Genomic DNA, 25,545 nt, shown 5'->3' with positions numbered 1-25,545 from the left:
TCTTTCCATTCCTTATTTTCACTTGATTGAAACCTTTAAGATCCTGAGGGGTCTTGACAGGGTGGATGTGGAGAGGATGTTTCCTCTTGTGGGAGAATCTAGAACTAGGGGTCACTGTTTAAAAAGGGGTTGCTCATTTAAGACAGATGAGGAGAATTTTTTTCTGAGGGTAGCGAGCCTTTGGAACACTCTTCCTCCAAAGGCGGTGGAAGCAGAGCCTTTGAATATTTTTAAGGCAGAAGTGGATAGATCCTTGATTAACAAGGGGGTGAAAGGTTATTGGAGATAGGCAGGAATGTGGGATTGAGGTTACATTCAGATCAGCCATGATCTCATTGAACGGCAGAGCAGGCTCGAGGAGCGGAGTGGCCAACTCCTGTTCCTAATTCGTATGCTCCTTGGATCCCTAGTCTTTCTGAGAGATTTTCTGTATCTTCCTCTAAGACGACAGACAAATTATAGTTTAGTTTCTCTGCCATTTCCCTAATCTCCACCATAAATTACCCTGTCTCTACCTGTAATGGGCCCACATTTATCCTAGCTAATCTTTTCCTTTTCACATGCCTAAAGAAACCTTTACAGTCTGCCTTTATGTTCCTCACTAGCTTGCATTCATATTCTCTTTACCTTTTTTTTTAAAAAAAAAATCTGTTTCTTGGTCATCTTTTGCTGGATTCTAAATTGCTCCCAATCACTGGGCTTACTACTTTTGCAGGCAACCTTACAAGCCACTTTCTTTGATCTAATACATCTTTAACTTCCTTTGGTTAGCCACGGTTGATTCACCTTTCCTTTTGGATTTTTGTGTCTTAGAGGAATGTATATTTGTTGTAGACCATGTAATACTTCTTTAAATACTAGCCATTGTTTGCCACCATCAAATCTTTAAGTGCATTTTCTCAATCCATCATCACCAACTTGCCCCTCATACCTTCACAATTTCCTTTATTCAGATTTAAGACCATAGTTTCAGAATGAATTACATCACTTCCAAACTTGACATAAAACTCTATCATATTATGGCCACTATTTCCTAATGGCTCCTTTACAGCAAGGTTATTAATCGGACCTTTCTCGTTAGTTAATACTAAATCTAAAATAGCCCAATTCCTAGCTGGTTCCTCAATATAATGCTCCAGAAACCCATCTTGCACACACTCGAAGAATTCATCCTCCAAAGCATGGGCGCTAATTACCCAGTCTATATGTAAATTGAAATCACCTGTTATTACTGTATTACCCATGTTACATGCTGCTCTAATTTCCTGATTTATACATGCCCAACATTACCACTATAGTTTGGTGGCCTATAAACAACTCCCACCAATGTTTGCTGCCTCTTGCTGTTTCTCAGCTCCATCCAAACTGATTTGGCATCTTGATCCTTTGATCTAAGATCCTCTTTCATTAATGTACTGATGTCGTCCTGTATTAACAGTGCTACCCTACCTCCCTTACCCCTTCGCCCATCCTTTCTAAATGATAAATATTCTCAAAACTCAATATTCAGTGCCAAGTCACAGTCACCCTGTAACCACGTCTCCGGAATGGCAATTAAATCATACCCATTCACCTCTATGTGTGCCTTCAAATCATCTACCTTATTGCGAATGCTGCATGCATCCAGATAGAATGCCCTTAAATTTGTCTTTTTAAAATATTATTCTGCAATCTAATCCTATTTGATGCTTGCCTTCGTTTCGTCTAGTTTCTAATTTGGCTTATTACTTTTTTACTTCCTATTAGCAGTTTTGCTTCCTTCCAACCCAAGCTCCCTCTCAGGTTCCCATCCCCTTGCCAATTTACTTTAAACCCTCCCTAAAAGCACTAGCGAATCTTCATGCAAGAATGTTAGCCCCGGTTCTGCTAAGGTGCAACCTGTCCAATTTGCACAGGTCCCACTTGCCCCAGAACCAGTCCCAATGCCTTCAAAATCTGATGCCTTTCTTACACAAATTCTCCAGCCACGTGTTCAATTGCTCAATCCTACTACCCCAATGCTCACAAGCACATGGTACTGGGAGTAATCTGGAGATTACTGCTTTTGAGGTCCTACTTTATTTCTTTCCTAACTCCCTAAAATCTGCTTTCAGGACCTCAACCCTCTTCCTAACAATGTAGACCATTATCTCTGGCCATTCGCCCCCTTCCCAAAGAATGTCCTGCAGCCGTTGTGACATCCTTGACCCTGGCACCAGAGACAACATAACAACCTGGAGTAATTTCTACAGCCAAAGAAGAGCTTGTCTGTTCCCCTAACTAACAGATCCCCCATTACAATTGCCCTTCCACTCTTCATTCTCCTTTCCAATGTAGCTGAGTCACCTAAGGTGCCACAGACTTGGCTCTTGCAGCATTCCTCTGAGGAACCATTGCTTTCACTAGTATCCAAAATGGAAAACCGGTTAGTGAGCGAGACCAACTCAAGCACTCCCTGCCTGGTTCTCTTCGACTGCCTGGCGGTCACCCATTCCCTCTCTATCTACACACTCCTAATCTGCGGTATGACCATTTCCCTCAACGTGCTATCCACGTGGTTCCCTGCGTCACAGATGCACCACAGTGACTCCAGCCGCTACTAGAGTTCCGAAACCCAGAACTCAAGCTCTTGCAGCTGTTGACACTTCTTGCAAACGCATTTGTCTAGGGCACATGGTGACCACAACTTCCCACATTCCAATCACTAAGCTGCCCTGCCATACCTTAACATTACGAGCTATTTGTTATAAGTAGAATAACTTACCAGTTAGTCACCAATCAGCCTCTTCCAATCGCAATGCTGTAAAAACCAAATACTGGAGGGTGAAAACCTTCCTCATTCAAACTCCTAGCTTCTCAATCAATTCAAGCCACACTGTTCCTGCTCTGTATTAACTATATTCACCCAACTTGGTGTCAATCGACAATGTTAAAATTATACATCCGATTTGAGTCCAAGTCATTTACATACATGGTGAACAACAGTAGTACCAGTATGGATCCTTGTGAAACAGCATTTCTCACCATTTGTCAATTTCAGTAACTAATTTTAACCTCCTATTTTGCTTTTTATTTTGTAGTCAGTTTACTATGCATTCTTCTACCTTCCCCTGACTCCATATGTTCAGATCTTGATCTGAAATCTACTATGCAGTACCTTATCAAAAGCTTTTTGGAAATCCAAATATATTACTTTTACCACATTCCACTTATTTTAACTTGTTACTTCCTTTAAAAAAAATCAATATGGTTCGTTAAGCATGACCTTCCTTCGTGGAATCTGTGCTGACAGCCCTATAATACACTGTAACCTCTCCAGTCCAGAAATCTGAAATCCAGAAACACCAGTAGTCCCAATTTTTTTTTCAGCCGAGGGGTCGTTGAGATTGCTTTTGGGGGTCACAATCTTCCCCTCCTCCAAGGTTGCAATGGTGCCTGTGGAGACGAACCAGTCAGGAGGTTCAGCAAGGGCAGCCGGTGAGCCCAAAAGTGTTTTTTAACCTCAGGAAACAATTAGATCTGAGTACTGTACTGGTCTGGGATGTTGTGTGCTGAGTTGGTACAGGCAAAGATAACTCAGTGACTGGCTCATTTGTCTGGGCTCTGTGGGAAAAGCCAGGTGTTCACGCGGTTGAGCTGGGAAGGTAAATGGCAGCTTCAAACTTTGCTGTGTTTCTGCTCATCTGCCTGCCATACGAGCTCCTTGCTGTGCACTGGCAACACTGTCTCATAGGCACTGGAAGCTAAGCCAAAAATGGGGGGAAGAGGGGCTGATTACAGAATATATGGGGAGACAAACTGATTGTGCGCATGCTTGACTGCATGCGTGTGCAGCAAAAAAAAAGAGGCTGATTGTGTGTGTGTGTGTGTGTGTGTGTGTGTGTGTGTGTGTGTGGGGTGGGTGAAGGGGAGAGGGGCCAATTATAGGAACATAGGACTTAGGAGCAGGAGGAGGTCATTCAGCCCTTCAAGCCTGATCTGCTATTCAATTAGATTGCGGCTGATCTGATTGCGGTCTCAAATCCACTTTGCCATCTGCAACCTCATAACCCTCAGGTGTGTTTGTGCCTGTGCAGTAAAATTGGGTCACAAAGGAAAATAGTTTGGGAAGCAGAGAGTACAGATTATTTAACAATTTGAGATAACTGCAGCTGTCTTCAACTGTACGCTATGAATGCATTGGGATTTACAAGCCTTAAGGAATATAAAGAAGTGTATTGCTTAACTGCTGACAATGCTCAATTTTATTCTGGACCCCTATGCATTGGTGTATCAGCCCAAATGTTCAAACAAATTGATTTGAAAATGTGTACTTGTGTAGCTTTACACCACTTATGGCATGTTTTATGTCTCAGGTACATACTCATATCCGGTTAGGCATTCTAACATTATTCTATAATCCAGAAAATTCTGAAATCTAGAAGTGCCTTGGTTCCAAGCATTCTGGACTGGAGAGGTTATTGCGTATTTTCGTTTTCTAGATGCTTTACTGCTACGTCTTTGATTAGGGTTCCGTTCCTTAACCTACCATCACCATTTGTGAAAGGTGGCAGACAATTAAACAATTAACTGCAGGAAGAGGATCCAAATATATCCCCAACTTGAATGAAGGGGGAGACCAGCGCATCAGAGCAAAAGAGGACACTGAAGCATCTGCAACGACATTGAGCCAGTAGTTCTGGGTGGGTGATCCATCTCAGCCTCCTCCTGAGGTCCCCGGCATCACAGATGCCAGACTTCAGCCAATTCGATTTACTCCACGCGATATCAAGAATCGGCTGAACACTGCAAAGTCTATGATCCCTGACAATATTCCAGCAATAGCACTGCAGACTTATGCTCCAGAATGAGCTGCATCCCCAGCCAAGCTCTTCCAGTACAGCTACAATATTAGCATCTACTCAGCAATGAAGAAAATTGCCCAACTAAGTTTAGTGCACAAACAAAACCAGGAAAAATACAATTTGGTCAGTTATAACCCCAGTCTACTCTCGTTCATCAGCAAAGGTGTCGTCAGTGCTATCATGCAGCTCTGACTCAGCAATAGCCTACTCACTGACTCAATTTGGGTGCCACCGGTGCCACTCAGTTCCTCACCTCATTACGGCCTCGGTCCAAACAAAAGAGCTGAACGCCAGGGGCAGGGCACTTGACATCAAGGCAGCATACATCCAAGTGTGGTAAAGAGCCCTAGCAAAGCTGAAGTCAATGGGAGTTAGGGAGAAAACTCTCCACTAGTTGGGAGTCATACCTAGCACAAAGGAAGATGGTTGCCGTTGTTGGAAGTCAATCATCTCAGTCCCAGGAGTTCCTCAGGGTAGTGCCCTCGGCCCATTTTCAGCTGCTTCAATGACCTGTCTGCCATCAAAAGGTCCAAGTAGGGAAATTTGTTGATGATTGCAATGTTCAGCACCATTCACGACTCCTCCGATACTGAAGCAGCCCATCTCCAAATGCAGCAAGACCTGGGCTGACAAGTGGCAAGTAACATTCACGCCACACAAGTGTTGAGCAATGACCATCTCTAATAAGAGAATCTAACCATCTCATTTGTCCTTCAAATTTGACCTTCATCAAATCCCCCATATCAACATCCTTGGTGTTACTATTAACTATAAACTGAAATGGACCAGCCATATAACTATTATGGCTACAAGAGCAGTTCAGGGACTGGGAATTCTGCAGCGAGTAACTCACTTCCTGATTCCCCAAAGCCTGCCTTTCATCTATATAGCACAAGTCAGGAATGTGATGCTGCACTCTCCATTTGCCTGGATGACTGTATTTCCAATTTATTCAAGGACAAAGCAGCCCACGGGACTGGCACCCCGCACCTCCCCCCAACCACAGTGTACCATCCACACTGCAGCAATTCAGCAAGGCTCCTTCAACAGCACCTTCCAAATCTGTTACCTCTACAGCTTTTAAGAAGGGCTACAGGACAAGGACTGCAGATGCATGAAACACCACCACCTCCAAGGCCCCATTCCAATCCACACCATCCTGACTTGGAACTATACTGCCTTTCCTTCATTGTCACCAAGTCAAAATCCTGAACTCCCTTCCTAACAGCACTGTGGGTGCACCTATACACATAGGCCAAAACTGTTCAAGGTGGCAGCTCACTGTCACCTTCTCAAGGGCAATTAGGGAAGCGCAACAAATACTGGCCTACTCAGCTATGCCCATATCCTGTGACATAATGAAAGAAAAAGGAAGAGGTCAGTTTTAGGTTGTTGCAAAAGGAAACAGGAGGTCCTGGAGGCAATGTGCCAGCTAGCTAATACAGCATAAAACCAGGAAAGCTGCATGAATAGCTCAGAAGTACCAAAGAGTTTTTGTGGAAGTGGTCAAATCACGAACAAGGGTGTTATTGGTTGGTCAGTTGAAAAGGAATTCTGGAGAGGACCATTGTGACCCAAGGAAGAAAGGCTTCATAGAGGTCTTCCTTGCTGATGACAATCGCACCAACCAAACTCAGGGGTGAAAGCCGTTGTCAGATAGGACTCCTAGCTTACCCTACATGAGTAAATAAGTGTATTGTGGAACTGTGTAGTCACATAAAGCCGTACATGTTGAAGGCAAATGCTTGTACTTGTTTAAGACGTATCTTTGTTGAATGACTATTTCAAGTGAAATTTTCCTGGTTATTTGTAGTATCATTTGCCCGTTAGTTCATGTCTAATTTGCTTTAGTGCCGATTCATGTTTTAAGTAAAAGTTACTGCGAAATCGCGTTGCTAATTTCTTTGTTTGGTTGTTTTGGTTCAAGGTTCCCCCGCATCATAACACACACACACAAAAAAAAAATCAACGCCCATGATCATCACAACCCCTTTAACGCACCACTTCCTCCAGCACACCGAATACAGATTGGAACCTCAAGTTATCATTTCGGCCATCTTGTATCAAAAATCCCACTTCCTAAATAAACTGTACCCATCCATTAATAGCTACAGTCTTAAAGTCAGCCAGTTTTAGACTTCATAAAGTTAAAAATCTGAAATGCAGAAACTTGATAAACCATAAACTTTACAAAAATTACCAACACTTGCTTAAAAAGCTGGAACTATGCTCAGACTATCAAATTAAGACAGTTTGCTGCAACAATACTTAAGGCTGTTAAAGTTAAGAACACTCCCAGATTTGACACTGTTGTTCAGAACAGCAAATTAATTTGAAAAAAAAAAGTAAATTCTTCCTAAATGGAGCTGACCACATGAAAATAGAAGAATAAACATTTGTAAGTAAAGACAATGGTAAACCTTTCTGTCAATAAGGGACCTGTTAACAAACTTCCATTTCACAACTGAAATAAAAGGTCAGATCAATCAAATAAAGACCTATCATTAACTTCATAACCTGGTATTATTCCTAGAAAACTCTTTACAAGAAGTCATTCCCATCTTCAAAATAGATATTGGGAAAAGGGAAGGAGACAAACACAAGTAAGTAAAACATCTTAAACTTGAAGAAAAAATGGTTAGCCAAAAAGAGAGAAAAATTAAGGAGCAGATAATAAGAGTGGAAATGGCTGTTTAAGTAAAACTATTCTTGATATATGAATAGATCACAATTATTTTTCAACAAAAGCCATGAATTAAAACCAACAAAAATTGATTAGCTGAGAGCAATGCAAGTTCCCTTAAATCTACTTCATTCTAAAGGCTAAATGTCAATATGTTTCTGAATTTTGACAAAAGATATAACAAAAGACACAAACCTACACTTCCAGAATCTACCCACAGAAATTTTACGATAGTTCGGAGCTGGACTTGTGGGAAGGTTTTTCCGGCACCAATCAATCAGAAACTGCTTGGGAGATTTTCCTGTCCAACTTCGTGAAGTATAGTCAAAGTTCCGTACATCCTTTGGCTCATTTTTCGCTATAATAGCTATAAGGTCAGAAAGTTAAAAAAAACAGTATTGTGCTAAAAAAAATGCTAAAAATGTATTATATAATCACAGGTGTTATATTGTTCAGTTACTTACTTTCCTCTTTTAATTTTGTTGCAGATTCTTCCAGCAAAGTTAAGTTAAGGGCAGCTTCATGCTTATCATCATTAAGCCTGGCGGAGCTTCTGTCATTCTTCTTTAGATCTACCATCTTTATTGAAGGATCAAAAGCAGGATGTTTCTCCAACTGTTTAATCTCTACACCAAAAGTAAAAAATTTAAAATACAGACAATTTTATCCAAAGTACACAGCTTAAGGATACTGTAATAAACCCAGAAGTTCATTCATTTTCATGCTAATTCAAGACACATGGAAAACTGCCAAACTCCAGCCTGGACAATAATTCATAGAATTTGGCCTCATAAAAAAACTAAATTTCATAGGAACAATTCAGCAAAGTGCAATGTGATTTGATGTTATTGCATCACTTATTCATGTCAAACTTTGAAATAATAACCAGTCTTTACAATAAAATTATGTTACTTTCTTAACTGCCTTCTTTCTAGACTATAAAAGGTTAAGATTCTGCAATCATTTAGCATACCCCAGCTTTTTTAGGTTTTGATCAGTCTTGTTGCTCTTTTCTGTAACGTAATCTTATGGCATACAACCAAAGTTAAACATGCCATTCTAATAAATATATATGCAAAATTTTAATATCACAACATTTTTAATATCTTAATTCCTTCCATACTGCAAAAGCAATATGTCAACAATTTCACTGAGGCTCTTTCTAAACCTACACTAATTCAACTTCACTTAATATAAACTTACATCCATATTTTTTCAATCCAAAGTATCATTGGGTTGGAATCGGTAGCTTGTGCCATGACCCATTAGTTATGATTTTTTTCTGTAATCTACAACTCAAAAATTTTTTGCACTGTTACTTGCTGCAATTGCGAGTTAATAATGGTGTGGCAAGGGCAACAGGGCATTTGGGAGCTATGTGAACAGAAGGAAATTGCCTTAACCAAATGATAATTAAAGATTGAGAAACAGGAACATGGAGAAAAGTGGATGAATTGAAGTCAAATCAGATGCAAAAGGAGACAATGAACAATTGGATTATAAGCAAGAGGAAAAAAAAAGAGTCAAAGGAAAAGAAATAAAAAATGCCATTTTAAAAAATCTCCAACAACATTTTACCACTTGAAGGAATGAGACTCCACAGATTATACTGTACCATTTCTGAACCAAAGAGGTTGATTGGCACAAGATTGACAATTATTGAGTCAACAAAAAGGTGCTCGCATTGTTAACTGCCAGACAATTATTAGTAAAGATTTAATGGGCAAATACCTGCATGCCAATCCAGTAAATGCTTAAAAATATCAGGGAGACTAAGGGCAAGATGCTGGTTGTCAAAAACAAACAGCGCTGCTGAGCAAATCAACCAGCAAATTCAGGAACTTTAGTTCTGATGGAGAGTCATTCAGACTCGAAACGCTAACTCTGTCTTCCTCTCCACAGATGCTGTCAGACCTGCTGAATTTTTCCAGCTATTTTTGTTTCAGATTTCCAGCATCCGCAGTGTTTTGCTTTTGGCAAATTCAGGAGGTTGGCAACTCATGCCTTATCTCTTAATCCGCTAAACCTGCTGCTCAATTTTCTCGTTAGTAACAATCCATGCTGTTAACGTGTTATATTTTTAGCAGGATTCAATCCATTAACTCTTCTGCTATAGAAAGCTGGTGCTATAAACAATCACATCAATTGTTGACATATGCACAAGAAAAATAGTCCAAGAACGTTATTAATATCTGTATCGTAATCTCCAATGTTTGAAACAATGGCTGTTCGATTTGTTATGGCTTAACTTAATATAGACCAAAATTCCTAAATCACATTTTCCCTGTTGTTTGAATAATGCCATAGAATCTTTAACACCCACTGAATCAGCAGAAAGCCTCGTTTAAAAAAAACAATTATTATTGAAATCAAATAAATTGCATTTTAGAGGAGAGATATGCACAACTGTTCTATAGAATGCTTTCCTCCAGAGCTTCACATTTCAGAAATATTTTTTGACCAATTTGGTTTCAAACGTAACCTGCGGCCAGATTATTTGTCAGAACAGGTTTAGTAAATTATTTATAACATTTCACTACTTTAAAATGTATTCCAGATTTCCATAGTTTACAACTGTGATTGTAATTAAACTTGCATAATCACAAGTATCATCTAATCTCAACTGCTAGTCCTCATCCTGCGGAATCTTATGATTTAACTTCTACCATGTCAAGATGTACATAATCTTCAATGCAAGGATCAGAAGTGATCAGAAAGCCATTTTTTTTCGGATATTATCCTGATTCTCACCCTTCCAGCCCATGATTACTTTAATGGCGTAACAATTAACCTTTGAAATTACTGTGATCAAAACTCTACAACATCAGTTAAACAGAGGAACAATGTCCTTACCCTGTTGCAGTATCTTAATTCTATCACCTGCTTCTCTGTGAGCATGTTTGTTATTGCTCTGTTTAAAGGACAGAGCCCGCTCTTTGGTATCAAGTAATTTTGCTGTCAGTTCCAAGTAAAGATCATTCTGTTGAATAAAAAAGTGAAATTCGCTTGAATTGCCATCAAAAGATCTTAAGCTTGTTGGCAACCGCAATACTTCGTGCTAATCATATGCAATTATAGAGTTAGGAAATTATAAGAAGAAAAAGCATTAGATCCATCTAGAACCATAGAACATTACAGCACAGAAAACAGGCCATTCGGCCCTTCTAGCCTGTGCCGAAATATTATTCCGCTAGTCCCTGCACCTAGTCCATAACCCTCCAGACCTCTCCCATCCATTTATCTATCTAATTTATTCTTAAAACTTAAGAGTGAGCCCGCATTTATCACGTCAGATGGTAGCTCGTTCCACACTTTCACCACTCTCTGAATGAAGAAGTTCCCCCTAATGTTCCCCCAAACCTTTCCCCTTTCACCCTAAAGCCATGTCCTCTCGTGTTTATTTCTCCTAATCTAAGTGGAAAGAGCCTACTCGCATTTACTGTCTATACCCTCATAATTTTGTAAACTTCTATCATATCTCCCCTCATTCTTCTACGCTCCAAGGAATAAAGTCCTAACCTGCTTAATCTTTCCCTGTAACTCAACTCTTTAAGACCCAGCAACATCCTAGTAAATCTTCTCTGCACTCTCTCAATCTTACTGATTTCCTTTCTGTAGGTAGGCAACCAGAACTGCACACAATACTCCAAAGTTGGCCTCACCAATGTCTTATATAACCTCACCATAATATCCCAACTCCTATACTCAGTACTTTGATTTATGAAAGCCAGTATGCCAAAAGCTTTCTTTACAACCTTGTCTACCTGTGACGCCACTTTCAGGGAACTATGTATCTGAACTCCCAGATCCCTTTGTTCATCCGCACTCCTCAGTGCCCTACCATTTACTGTGTATGTCCTACCTTGGTTTGACCTTGCAAAATGTAACACCTCACACTTTTCTACATTAAATTCCATCTGCCATTTTTTGGCCCATTTTTCCAGTTGGTCCAGATCTCTCTGCAAGCTTTGAAAGCCTTCCTCGCTGTCCACAATGCCTCCAATCTTAGTGTCATCAGCAAACTTGCTGATCAAATTCACCACATTATCATCCAAATCATTGATATAGACAACAAACAACAATGGTCCGAGCACAGATCCCTGAGGCACACCACTAGTCACAGACCTCCACTACCACTCTCTGTCTTCTCCCACACAGCCAATTTCAAATCCAGTTTACAACCTCTCCACGGATACCAAGTGTCTGAACCTTCTGAAATAAACTCCCATGTGGGACCTTGTCAAAGGCCTTACTAAAGTCCATGTAGACAACATCCACAGCCTTTCCTTTATCTACTTTCTTGGTAACCTCCTTGAAAAATTCTACAAGGTTCGTTAAACACGACCTACCACGCACAAAGCCATGCTGACTATCCTTAATCAGCCCTTGGCTGTCCAAATAATTATATATCCGATCTCTCAGAACACCTTCCAATAATTTACCTACTACTGACATCAGGCTCACTGGCCTGTAATTACCTGGTTTACTTTTGGAGCCTTTTTTAAACAACGGAACAACATGAGCTACTCTCCAATCCTCCGGCACCTCACCCGTGGCTAAGGACGTTTTAAATATTTCTGCCAGGGCCCCTGCAATTTCTATACTAGTCTCCCTCAAGGTCCGAGGAAATATCATGTCAGGCCCGGGGGATTTATCTACCTTTATTCGTCGTAAGGCAGCAAGCACCTCCTCCTCTTTAATCTCTATATGTTCCATGAAACTACTGCTTGTTTCTCTTCCTTCCTTATACACTATGCCAGTTTCCTGAGTAAATACTGATGCAAAAAAACTGTTTAAGATCTCCCCCGTCTCGTGAGGCTCCACACATGGACGACCACTCTGATCTTCAAGGGGACCAATTGTGTCCATTACTATCCTTTTACTCTTAATATACTTGTAGAAACCCTTAGGGTTAACCTTCACGTTATCTGCCAAAGCAACCTCATGTCTTCTTTTTGCCTTCCTGATTTCCTTTTTTAGTATTTTCTTACATTTTTTATACTCTACAAGTACCTCATTTGCTTCTTGTTGCCTATACCTGCTATACACCTCTCTTCTTCTTAACCAGATCGCCACTATCCCTTGAAAACCAAGGTTCCCTATGCCTGTTAATTTTGCCTTTAATCCTGACAGGAACGTGCAAACTCTGCACTCTCAAAATTCCACCTCTTCCAACTAACCAGAAGGCTACCTCTCTGAAATTTCTCTTTTCCTGAGGGAGGTGAAACCACAGGAAAATTAGCTCACTTAACTATTCTGTTACTTGATTTCAGACAGCACCCTATTAGGTCCCTTACAAATCACGGTCAAGGCTCCTGGGCTAGATAGACTAAGAAAAAGCTGCTTATTAATGCATTATCAAACTTAATTATGATGTTTCCTGTGGTCAAATAGCCTGCTGACATTCACTTCACACGATACCATTATTGATATGAACTTGAGATACCTGAGCCATTGACAGAACTGTAACCCATCAAGGGGTCTTCAATATCTTCAAGGAGGAAGAAAATTATGAGAAAGAAGAAAGAGGCAATTCCAAGATCCAACACCTTAAGATACTTACAAGGCAACTGCCTTATGTTTAATATTACAATCTACTATACAACTCAAATAAATTGCAATTTGGAAGAGATATTCATGATCTTAGAATACAGAAATATGCATTGGAGAAAATATTTTTGACCAATTTGTTGTGATAGCTAATCAATGACCAGGCTAGTTGCAAGAACTAAACAAAATCTCTTATAGTTCAATACATCATTCTAAACAGTTCACCAAATGTTTGCTTTACTTTTTTCTGCTTTAAAGCAAACCTCAGGTTTTGCCTGTTAGCAAATGCCATTGTAATTTAAATTTACTTGTAATAGCTCAACTTGCAGTACTACAGGAGAATGAGGAAATCAGACATGTAAAGACTTCCATTTTCCAGTCAAATGAAGTTATTTTTTGACATAAATACACTCCAAATTTGCTTCTTCAGTGAGGTCAAAATTACTTTTATACTCACTGGATCAAAGTGTTCTTCCTTTTCAGAAGCTGCCTCAGGTATTTCATTATCCTGATCGCCATTGTCATCGTCACCGCTATTATTTGCTTTTTCAGCATATTGCAAAATCCATTCCTTCATGCTAACTTGTGCGCTTTGATTTTCAGCTGCCTATGAACAAGAGAATATCGCATTCAAGTTCCTTACCATTCACTTCAAAAATGTCAACCTTTTGTCTTTTACAAAATAATTAAGGAATCAGATATTTGTCTCAAAGTACAAACACTGGAACTGAGAGAATATAACCATAAAAAAGTTGAATGGTGACCTGGTATCAGTATTTCAAATTATGAAATGCTTAGATAGATTAGACAGCATGTTTCCACTTATAGGGAAGAGCAACACTAGAGGTAAATAGCATAATATTCACCAAGAATGCAAATAGAAAATGCAGAGGAAGTTCTTCAAGAGTAGCAAGAATGCAGAACACACTACCACAAAGAGCAAACAAGAGCATCAGTCAGTAGCTAGGTAAGTTTATGAAGGAGAAGGAGGTAGAAGATTTAGTTGACATTTAGATGAGGAAGTAAAGGAGGAGACTTGAGTGGAGTATAAACTCCAGCACAAACTGATTGGGCTGAATAGTCCATTCCTGTGTAGTATAGTTTACAAATAGTTCCATACTTAATTTAGCTAATAATTTATTTTTATTTAAAAAGCTAGATTCACACATTTAAGACAGCAAAATGCATAACAATGAAAGCTGCACTTTCAGCAGTTATTTACAATTGATTATTTATTACTGATTTTTTTTTTAAGTATCTGTCACATCTTCAGAAAAACAGGCTGTTTGAAAAATTGCAATTGCCTAATATGATGGGGCAGTTATTGGCTGGATTGGATTAATCTTACTTTTTGTGAATGCAAAATACCTGGGCATATTTTACACATTGTCCTGTAGAAGAGGGTGGATCAGCGAGTGGTGCGGCTAGTTTTGGAGCACAAGTTTTCAGCACTACAGTATGTTGTTGTTGGGGCTCACATCCTTTGTTGTATCTTTGTGCTTGATACTGCGTGAAGTGTACTAAAATGTCTGAAGGCTAGCAGTGATGGTGGGGACCTTCGGTGAAGATCAAGACATAATCCACTTAGCACTGGTGGAAGATAGCTGCAAACGCTTTAGCACTGCCTTTTGCACTAATATGCTAGGTGCAACCACCACTGAAGAGGATGTTCATGAAACTTCCTCCTCCCATCAGCTGTTTAATTGTCCACGATTCATGAGTGGATGTGGCAAGATGGCAGAGCTTTAATCTAACGCACTGATTGTGGGATTGTTTCGGTCTGTTTACAGCAGACTGCTTGCATTTTTGAACACACATGCAGATCTGTGCAGTAACTTCATCAGGTTGGCACATATTTTTAGCTATGACAAGCACTGCACCTCTATAATCCTCACTGAACCAGGATTGATCCCCTGGTGATGGCAGAGGGTGAGATATGCCAGGCCATGAGGTTATGAATTATGGTTGAATAAATTCTGCTGCTGCCAATGGCCTCATGGCACCTCATGGATGCCCAGTTTTGAGCTGCTAGATCTATTCTTAATGTATCCCATTTAGCACAGTGCCAAACAACACCATGGACTCAGAGAGTTTCCTCTGTGTGACGACAGGACTTAGTCTCCAAAGGAACTTGAGGTGGTCATTTCTACCAATATGATCATAGATGGAAATATCTGGAAAAGGTAGATTGCTGACGACAAGGTTAAGTGGATTTTTCCTTCAAATTCCTTCTCTCTCCAAATGATGCAGGCCGTGCTGGATGATGTGTCCTTCAGGATGCAACCAGCTTGATCATTAGTGTTGCTACCAAGCCACTCTTGGTGATACAGGCATTGAGATCCCCATCCCAGAATACATTGTGCGTTTACTACCGCCTCAGTGCTGTTTCAAGTGCAACAACCTTTGACCTAGAAGCAGTACAATGAAGAAAATTTGTTATTTTTTAAAGGTCTGTGGAATCTGCAATTGTGTTTTCTCAATAATGTTTGAAAAGGATTTGAGAATTTGCATCAATTTTAAAGGGATCAACTGCAATTTTCTTGGATAAGTAGTAATACTGGTCCATGTGATCTGGCGAATCTTGACCCGGAAACAGTCCCAGCAGGAAGCGAAGAAAGAAGCTACCATTGCTCAAAGCTGGATTTCATCATTCTGTGGGCCTCCGTTACTGTTAAAAATGCAGTTGCAAAAAATTCAGTTTACAAAATTTTCTTCTGAATCATTCTTACAACTTACAAAATATTTTTCATCAGGACAAAACGTAGTTTAGGTCCCAGTGTCATGGGTCTGCACCCCCCCAACTACCTAAATGCTTCTCAATGCTGGTGGCAGCACTATACTGAACTGCCACCAGCACCCAACAGTACTACCCAACCTTTCAAAACTTCAAAGGGCAAATTGTGATAGTACACACTGCAGATACAAGACACTCATAATGGAAAAAGAAGCTCTCCCTGCAGCAGCTCGTGCAGCTCTACTTGACCTCACATCTTTTGCACATACTACCCCTCACAACCATCTCCCCAATTCCCCTGAATCCAAAAGCCACCCCTGATGAATGCTGCCCTTCTACTTCCAAAACCTGGGATTCTTTCCCAATGCTCAGATGTCAGAACCACCAATATCTCCAAATGCCAGGACCGCACCCCTTTGTACTCTCAAAATTCCAAGACTGCTCCCCCAATTGTCCCAGAAAAATCTTAGGCCCCCTCTGCCAATGATTCCAGAACCCTTTTCCTTATAACCCAGTAGCCAGACCCAAAACCTCCCTTTCTAATGTTTCCAGAATCCAGGACTCCCTCAAGTAGTTCCAGGCCACAACCCCTTTTCCAATGTTATGAAATCAGACAGTTATTCCCAATACTGCCTTTTGTAACACTAGTTGGCACAATGCCCATCTTACTAAACCTCTGACCCACCATGAGCAATGCAACAACAGATCTGCTAGAATGAATAGCTTAAGAGTTAAAAACGTTGAAGACTTGACAAATTGGCTAAGCTAACCCACTGGTTAACCTACAGAGCAGCACTTGCACCAATTTTGTCCCTCGCACAAAACCTCTAATTATGGACTATCGATCACGCATTTATCTTTGTCAGGTCATTAGTGATTGTTGCCCGAGACCAAATGTAATGCTGTGAAAACAATTTTATTGCCAAAACAAGCACTTCTGTCAAAAGATTAACAACTGTCAACTTTCCAAGCAACACATGTTTGTCTGACCACACCATTTGGCATGCATTGAAGAAAGTTTCTAGATAACCCGTTCAATGATGCTCAATCTGGGTTCCACCAAAGCCACTCAGCTCCTGACTTCATTACAGCCTCGGTACAAATGTGGTGAGGAGAGAGTGACTGCCCTTAACCAAGCATAGTATCATGAAGCCCCAGCAAAACTGGAGTCAGCAGGAATAAAGGGAAAAAGCTCTCTCCTGTTTGGAGCCATACCTAGTACAAAGGAAGATGGTTGTGACTGTTTGAGTTCAATCACCAGAGTTCTGGGGTATTGTTTCAGAAATTCCTTTGGGTAGTGTCCTGGCCCAACCATCTTCAGCTGTTTCATCAATGACCTTCCCTCCATCGTAAAGGTCAGAAGTGGGGATGTTCGCTGATGACTGCACAATGTTCAGCACCATTCGTGATTCCTCAGATACTTAAGCAGTCCGTGTCCATACACAGCAAGACATGAGCAACAATCAGGCTTGGTATGATAAGTGGCAACTATTATTCGCACCACACAAGTGCCTGGCAATGACCATCTCCAACAAGAGAAAATCTAACCATCTCTCTTGAAGATGGGACCTTTCCAGGATGAGGAATTTTGAAAGATTATGACCAATGCCTCCGCTATCTCTGCAGCCACTTATTTTAAGACACTAGATGCAGGCCATCAGGTCCAAGGGACTTGTCAGCCTTCAGGTCTAATAGTCTTCCTAGCAAAAAGGATCTCACAGGGATAAATCTTTGCTGAGAGTTATTAAATATCTCCTTAAAGTCTGCCACTGCATCTCTCCAGTCCTACGTTTTAACCAGCTCTGCCTTCATACCCTTATAGTTACCTTTATTTAGGTTTAAAAACACTAGTCTTAAGCCCACACCTCTTCCCTTCAAACTGATCATGTTATGATCACTGTCGCTGAGAGGCTCCTTTACCCTGAAGTAATCCTGTCTCATTGCACATTGCCAGGTCTAGAACAGCCTGCAACCTGGTTGGCTCGAGAACGTTTTGTTCTAAGAAACTGTCCCAAATACACTATGAAGTAGTTTTCCAGGCTATCCTTACCAATCCACACAAAGATTAAAATTGCCAATGATTGTTGCGGTAACTTTCTTACATGCCCCATTTATTTCTTCCTGTATACTCTGTGCCACAGTGTAACTACTGTTAGGAAGTCTATAGACTACTCCCACAATTGACCTTTTACTTTTCAGGTCTCTTCGCTACTCAAACGAATTCTACATATTGCTCTTGCAATCTTGGGCCATTGTTCACTACTGTACTAATGACATCCTTAATTGACAGAACTACCCCACCATCTTTTCCCAGCTTCCTGTCCATCTGAAACTTCAAGTACCCTTGAATGTTTAGGTCTCATTCTACACCACATGGACTGCAGTGGTTCAAGAAGGCAGGTCACCACCACAAGGACAATTAGAGATGGACAATAAATGTTAGCCTAGACAGTGACACCTACATCCCAATGAATGAAAAAAAAATCATCCCAACCTTGGTCACCTTGCAACCATTTCTCTGTAATGGCTAACAGATCATACATATTTATTTCTTTCTGTGCTAACAAATCATCCATTTTGTTATGAATGCCATGCGCAGGTAGAGACCTTAGCTCTGTCTTTTTTTTTTACCATTTTTGCAATTTCTGGTCTTATCTGCTGATGCAATCTTAAGTTTGTAAACTCCGTCCCTTCCTGTCACTCTGGTTTTCATTACCCAAATTGCTACCCTACTCGATTACCTTGCTGTTTCCCTTTGATTTACCACATCCCCTCTCACATGATCCCCTCTACCACCCTCATTCCTCTCCAGCCAAGCAATGTCCCAAATCCTGGCACTGGGCAAGCAATACAGCCCTCTGGACTTCCGCTCTTGACTGCAGAGAACTGTTTCTTACCCCCCTGACTATACTAAGCCCAACAACCACTACATTCCTATTCACTCCCCCAATCCGAATGCCTTCTGATACCTTGATGCCATGGTTAGTTCACTCATCCATACAAGCTGCAAGGAGCTTGAACCTGTTGGACAATTGCAAGGGCTGAGGTTCCTCCAATCCTACCTTCTTTATCCCCTTACCTGCCTCGCTCACAGTCACAGCCTCCTGTCCTTGACCATGGACCAAATCAGATGACTATTTCTGAAGGGGCCTGACTATCTTCTGCAGTGAAGTGTCCAGGTAACTTCCCCCCTCTGTGATGCATCGCAGTGTCTGTAGCTTGGCCTCCAGCTCTGTCTCTGAGCTGAAGCTCATCAGCTGCAGACACTTACTGCAGATGTGGTTGCCTTGGATCACACTGGTGTTCTTCAGCACTTACATACTTCAGGTGCAACACATCACATGCCCTGCCATCTTTGTGCATTTATTAAATTATAAACAATAAAATCTATAAATCCTAATAAGCTTTACTATTGCTAGTAAACCTTACTACTAATTAAAAACCTTACCATTACTAATAAATTTCCCAAGTTTTGAAAAGTGAATGAGAAAAATGCTCACCAACCACTTACCGGTTTCCCTGTGAGATCACACTTGCATTTTTTTCAGAATGCAGGCAGTCCACAGACTGGCCTCACTCCAATTCTGAACTGTGGGTCTGCCCAATACTCCTAATTCTCCTCTATTTCTTCTACCAATTACTTTACATCCATGTTCATAGCTTTTTACCTCCCATTCACATAACAGCTCCATCTTATCCACTCTATTTTTGCTCTTCATAATTTTATACATCCCAATTAAATCTCCCCTCAGCATCTTGTGTTCCCAACAATGATAAACCCATCCCATCCAATCTTTCTCATAGATAAAATTCTCTTTTCCTGGCAACATGCTCAATCTCTTCTGAACCTTCTACAGTGCAATCATATTCTTCTGTGATGCAGTGACCAAAACTCATTGGGCACAGGCTAAACGTATCAATTGTGGCAAGTATCAGAAGTAATGTAAGCTATTAAACACTGGTAACATGCTTCAGTAGCAGTTTAAAAAAGCAGAGGTCATTTAAGAGATGGACAGATCAAGCCACCAAAGGGGCATGACAGACCACCTACATATGAGCTTTGAATAATGTATCTGTGCCCCAAAAATTAAGCAATTCTTTCAACATGTTTTACCTCATCTAACAAATGTCATGAAAGTATCATAAGTTTCATAATGTTTTTCTGGTTTATTGTGAAGCAGGTTTATGGGGATAAGTATAGTTGTGTCAAAGTGTGATTTAATTACATTTTGTAGTCAAACAGAGTGCAAGCTTTAAATCAAAAGAAGCTAGGTGCTTGACATGCTAATGAGTAAACATGGATGCTGGCTTTGCATATAAAGTATGAAGGGAATTAGCCTATTTTAGATAAATGAAGGGATATTTGGATTTCAAAAGGATCTTAGTCTGTTTACAACTCATCTGATAAGCAAGGCTAAGGAATGTGTTTATTTTTCCCCAAAGATTACTGACAATATTGGCAACATGAAAGTTTTTATATTATGAGGAAGACATATGGAACAATAGAATTTACATATTAAAAAGAGAGAAACACATATAAAGGAGAACAAAAGGTTGTGTCAGAAGGCCATGTAAGATCTAACAGGAGTGTGTGAAATAGCCTCAACGAAGCCTCCAGCATTTGTGCTCGAGTCTGCTGCCTTACAAAACTGGAGTTGAGGAAAAGCCATTTGGAATTCCACTGTCCAAGATAGCGTGTTAACTTGAGTCTGTGTTAAATCTAAAATCTATTTCGGACCGTTGCCTTAAAGGGAGTATAACTGGGAGTCAGATTAATTAGGAATTTTAGGAGCTATTCTGGCAGTTGTAGTCTTATGTATGTGTTTGACATCTTTTATTTTGTTAATAAATATTTTAATTTAATTTTTTTTCCTAAATTGCTAAAGGTCTTGATGGACTTATTACTTCTGAATTTAGCACACATAATAAAGACAAATTGCGAAACCATTGTGATAGTGCAACCAAGTTTTCCTTGTGGGTTTGGTGCACCTGGTATACATCTGCCACATCATAAACACACACAGACAGCACACATTAAATTCAGCATTGATGAATTGGCCCTTTTCTTTTTCAAAAAGAGAGGAAAATAGCAACATACTGAATTAATAGTGCATTAAGATCACATCCATGAAGTAAGAACCGAGGTACTGGGTTAGGGAGGGAAGGGAGATAAAGGCAGTGAGTCATCATCAGGCAAATCTCCATTCTTTTTGCTAAAAACATTAAACCGACAAAAGATTCATATTCTCACCTTGGCCTGGGGCTTCTGATCACTCCTTTGACCCTCAGATACTTCATGTTTTGTTGCAGCTTTTGTAGGCATCTGAAACTTGGGCTTTGTCTTAATCTCTTCCTGCTGCATTTTCTGACTGAACCCATCAGGTAACGTGTCTTGAATAAAAGTTACATGTCATTCTAAATTAATATCATTCCAATTCAATTAGAAATTATTCCAATTTAAATTATTGTAATGAATAACTGACAAGCACATATGATGTGCCACAGCATTAGGATATTAGGACTACATTCACAATTCTCTGTATCCATAGCTCCTGAATGTAACTTGTCCAAAGGGACCTGCTGTACACAGACTCTATTCTTCTCCATAAGATCTTCCTTGCCTCTGGATATCCAGTTAAATCTAGCAGAGTCTAGAAGTAGATTGCTCATCTACTGTTTTGACAGGGCAGAAGACAACTGATCACAAGGGCAGCTGTACAAAGTTGTAACCTCAGTGAATAGAAAGCACACATAATAAATAAAACGAAATATGGAATGAAACAGCCTAATTAGGGAATTTAACAGTATAATCACTTTGTTCAGTTCAATTTTAATTATAACCAAAGCCATTGTAATTGTATTGCTTAGACAAAATTGTGTGTGACTTGGAGGGTAAATTGTAGGTGCTGGTGTTCCCATGCATCTGCTGCCCTTGCCCTTCTAGTTGGTAGAGGTCACAGGTTTGGAAGATCTGAAGAAGCCTTGGTGAGTTGCTGCAGTGCATCTTGTGTATAGCACACACTAACTGTGCACCTGTGGTGGAGAGTGTGAACATCTAAGGCAGTGGATGGGTGCTGATCAAGCAAGCTGCTTTGTTCTGGATGGTGTTGAGCTAAAGTGTTGTTGCACGGGCTCACCAAGGCAAGTGAAGAGTCTTCCATCATATTCCTGACTTGTGCCTTGGAGATGGCAGACATGCTTTGGGGAGTCCAGTGGTGAGCTATTCACTACAGACTTCCCAGCCTCTGACCTGCTCTTGCAGCCACAATATTTATATGGTTAGTCCAATTAAGTTTCTGACCAATGGTAATCCTCAAAAGGTGTTGTTGGTCGGGGATTCACAGAGTAATGCTGTTAAAAGTCATGGAGAGATGCTTGCATTCATTGCTTTTTAATGGTATCCCAAAATGAATCAAACTTTCAAATAATTTCAACCAATTTGCCTGCACCTCCCTGATGTACAAAGTTATATTATAAAATACTTGGGACTCCAATAATCACCAAATAACACTGGGAAATACAAACTGAGTCACAACAATTGGACTATCCAAACAAGAGAAGCACTACATTATAGTAATTTGTCTTTCCAAAACTACCAGTGCCTAACTAACCTTTTAACAACCTTTTTCTGTTAGCCATTCTTTACCTACAGTTTGTACAATGATAATTCCCACTATATCTAAGCACTACATGTTTTAACTGACCACCCTTTCACCATAAAGACAATGCAGAGGCATTGTAACCTCAAAGTATTTAAACAATGCTCCATTACATTCGCTACCACCAATTTCATTATTGGCAACTTACATTTTATAAAATACCACCTACTTTCCAATAGATAAGTTGTTTAAGTAAAATATTTTCCAATTTGAGCCAATTACAAGAGTCAAACAAAATATTTGACTAGAATTTTGATCATGATTATGTGTGACAGCAAAGGTGACACTGTAAAGGTTAAGTTATGGTCAAGGAAATGGACCTTAGATGCATTTTCGTAAAAGACTATATTAGCAGATTTTATAAAGTGGTGCTTCTTGCAAGTCAGATGATAGACTTATATAAGGAAAATATATTTTGGAATACAAAAGCAAAATACAGTGAATTTTGAAATCTGAAATCAAAACAAAATGCTGGAAATAGTGAAGTGGTCAGGCAGCATCTGTGGAAGGAAGCATTGTAGATCAATGACTTTTCACTAGGATTGAAGAGGGAACATTAATTTCTGGAGGCGAAAATGGCAAGTACTAATTCATTCTTACCTATTCAGAGATAAATCCACAACAAATGCTACAACAAATTTCTATTCAAACAACTTACCATCAGGAAGATTTAAACACAACCAGTCCAAAGCAGAATGAAGGTCCCCACCATAAATGACAGTATTTTTCATGGCTTCTTCAATGTCCTCTGCACGGAAGGAAAATCGTTGCAAAGCTGTGTACAGGTCCTGCACAAGTAACAGTCAGTTAATAAGTCCACACAAACTTAGAACTATTCCATACCTTTGCAAACAGCATGAAAATCAAATCTTGCAATTAAATTGAACTTTTCATAATCTTGTGGTAATATTTAGAAATACGTGTCAGAATTGAAAGGGACACCATGATTAAAAGATTAGATATTGTAAACCACAGAAGCAAACTTAGACTCAGACTCTATGAGTCAAACTTCCTGTGAACCCCAAGAATGTTTTGCTGCCTTAAGCAAAGTTATTCCTTGCATAACCATCAGTAGATGACTAAAATCCTGAATCTTCTGTTTTTGTAACAAACTTCCCACTTCCCTGCAGTACTTACATCACTCATTTCCCACACAATGCATAGTCATATTTGCCATTTTGCCCAAAGCGCCAAACGTCAATATGCCATAAATACTCAACAAGTGTTATAAACAGAACTTGACAATTAAATAAACCTGCAATTTGCTTTTGTGTCTTTCAGTGACAAATCTTCTATGCTGCAAAAGTCTGTCTCAAGTTTCATCACAGCTTATTTTAATTCAAACGATAACGTGACATCATGCCTGCAGTTGCCTGAAAGCTCTCAAGAAATAAAAAGTATGCCACTGGAAAAACGTAAGTTTGTCCTTTTTCGTTAAAACTCATACTGCCTTATAATAATCATTTATATATTTTTTCCTATTGCTACTGATTTGACATCATTATAAGCTAGCAAGCATAACTGCATTAGTGTTCCCAGGAAGAAAAGGGGAATGTCATTGCTGGGACAGCTATCACAAAGTTACAAATAAATTTCAAATTCAATGGCCTACAACTTCGCTGCACTAAGTGCAGAAAAAATCCCCTCATGTTTACAGAACGTATCATTGCAGCTATTCACACATGCAATCATACCTATTTATAGACATCTAGATAGGAAATAATTCACTTTGTATTAACTGCAAGCACAAACCAGACTCCCTGAAGCTCCTGAAATTCTACCAATTGATGAGCATTACCTGCAACTTTTTAGCTGTGAGCCTTCCAGAAATGGTTCCTGATTTGCTATGTTGCGTTTTGAATTGGTTGATCAACCTTATAATTTTTTGTTCCAGTTCAGGCTTAATGATCACCTTTAAGAAATAATTAATGTTAATTTTAGTCATACTTCATTTACAAAGTGTTAACACATCAACAGGTGCATTTATGTGCCTCAAGAACATCTGTATTTCTTCCCCAGATTTGATATTGTTCCTTACAACATTCAAAGCACTTTTAGCTGGTCTCCATAATTAAAAGGTGACCAGTACTATGTCAATGTGACAAGATATTATTTGACACTGAACAATAAGTATATGAGAACACAACCTTACTATGAATGTCTGATAGCGTCATGCTGCAAACACAATATCTATACTTTCTGGAACAAATGTAAGTGCTTTACAGCAGACTAATCATCTGCATTTTGACAGCAATTCTTCAGTGTGAGGAAATAAGGTAGCAGGGTATAGTCTGTTTTTTCATAACTAAGAAGTAGGATCTCAAAAGCTAGTAATTGCTAGATTACTCCCCGTGTCACACACTAGCATGTATAGAATAGGAGCTTAGAACGGATAAAAGCATGGCAAGAGGGTGCAGGGAGAAGGGCTTTAGATTCCTGGAACATTAGGAAGGCTTCTGAAGGGGATGGAACCTGCACAAATTGGGCATGTTACACCACAATAGGGCTGGGACCAATAACCTTTAGGGGCAGGTTGCAAGTGCTGTGAGAGGAACTTTAAACTAATTGGCAGGGGTATGGGAACCAGGATATAGCATTAGAAATGAGAAACAAGGTGTGCCAAGCTTTGGGAAAGACAGATAGCACTAAACAAAGAACTAGGGCAGGATATTACAAGGGGTCAGACTAAGATGGAGTACACCAAGACCTAATTCAGTGTATACCATGCATGCATGTAAAAGCACAAAAGCATGGTAAATGTGGTTGGTGAACTGTAGCCATAAACAGAAACATGGCAATATGATGTTGTGGTGATAACAGAGGCTGAAGTCAATAAAAAGGGCTGAACTAGGTACAAAATATTCCTGGAAATATCATGTTCAGAAGACCAGTGTATATAAAAAGTGATGACCAAGCAGAACGAGACCAGCAACAGAAACACAAGAGACCAGTGGGTATAAAAGCAGCAGCAGAGCAAGGCCAACAGGTATAAAGAGCTAAACAGTTCAGAGCAGAGCAGTTGCATTCAGTAGAAGAAAGAAAAAATCCAAGTATATCAGAGGAAAGCAGCTTAAGTGATGGGTTGGTATTTCTCTT

The 25,545-nt window shown here is 39.8% G+C and overlaps 1 protein-coding gene across 1 annotated transcript in view; it reads right to left on the bottom strand.

Moving 5' to 3' along the window:
* The window catches only part of dhx29 (DEAH (Asp-Glu-Ala-His) box polypeptide 29), a 157,267-nt gene that overhangs the window by 101,032 nt on the left and 30,690 nt on the right, over nt 1-25,545 (bottom strand). Inside the window, exons 3-9 of the mRNA XM_041199536.1 lie at nt 24,248-24,361; nt 23,108-23,237; nt 21,042-21,181; nt 13,514-13,663; nt 10,360-10,486; nt 7,971-8,132; nt 7,702-7,873 (exon numbers count right to left, since the gene is read on the bottom strand). Coding sequence (XP_041055470.1) covers nt 7,702-7,873; nt 7,971-8,132; nt 10,360-10,486; nt 13,514-13,663; nt 21,042-21,181; nt 23,108-23,237; nt 24,248-24,361 — 995 coding nt within the window. The remainder of the gene's footprint in view (nt 1-7,701; nt 7,874-7,970; nt 8,133-10,359; nt 10,487-13,513; nt 13,664-21,041; nt 21,182-23,107; nt 23,238-24,247; nt 24,362-25,545) is intronic.

Source organism: Carcharodon carcharias, chromosome 1, assembly GCF_017639515.1.
Source record: "Carcharodon carcharias isolate sCarCar2 chromosome 1, sCarCar2.pri, whole genome shotgun sequence".
Taxonomy (NCBI): domain Eukaryota; kingdom Metazoa; phylum Chordata; class Chondrichthyes; order Lamniformes; family Lamnidae; genus Carcharodon; species Carcharodon carcharias.
Note: the sequence above shows the minus strand (reverse complement) of the source record. Positions and strands in the feature narration are given on the sequence as shown.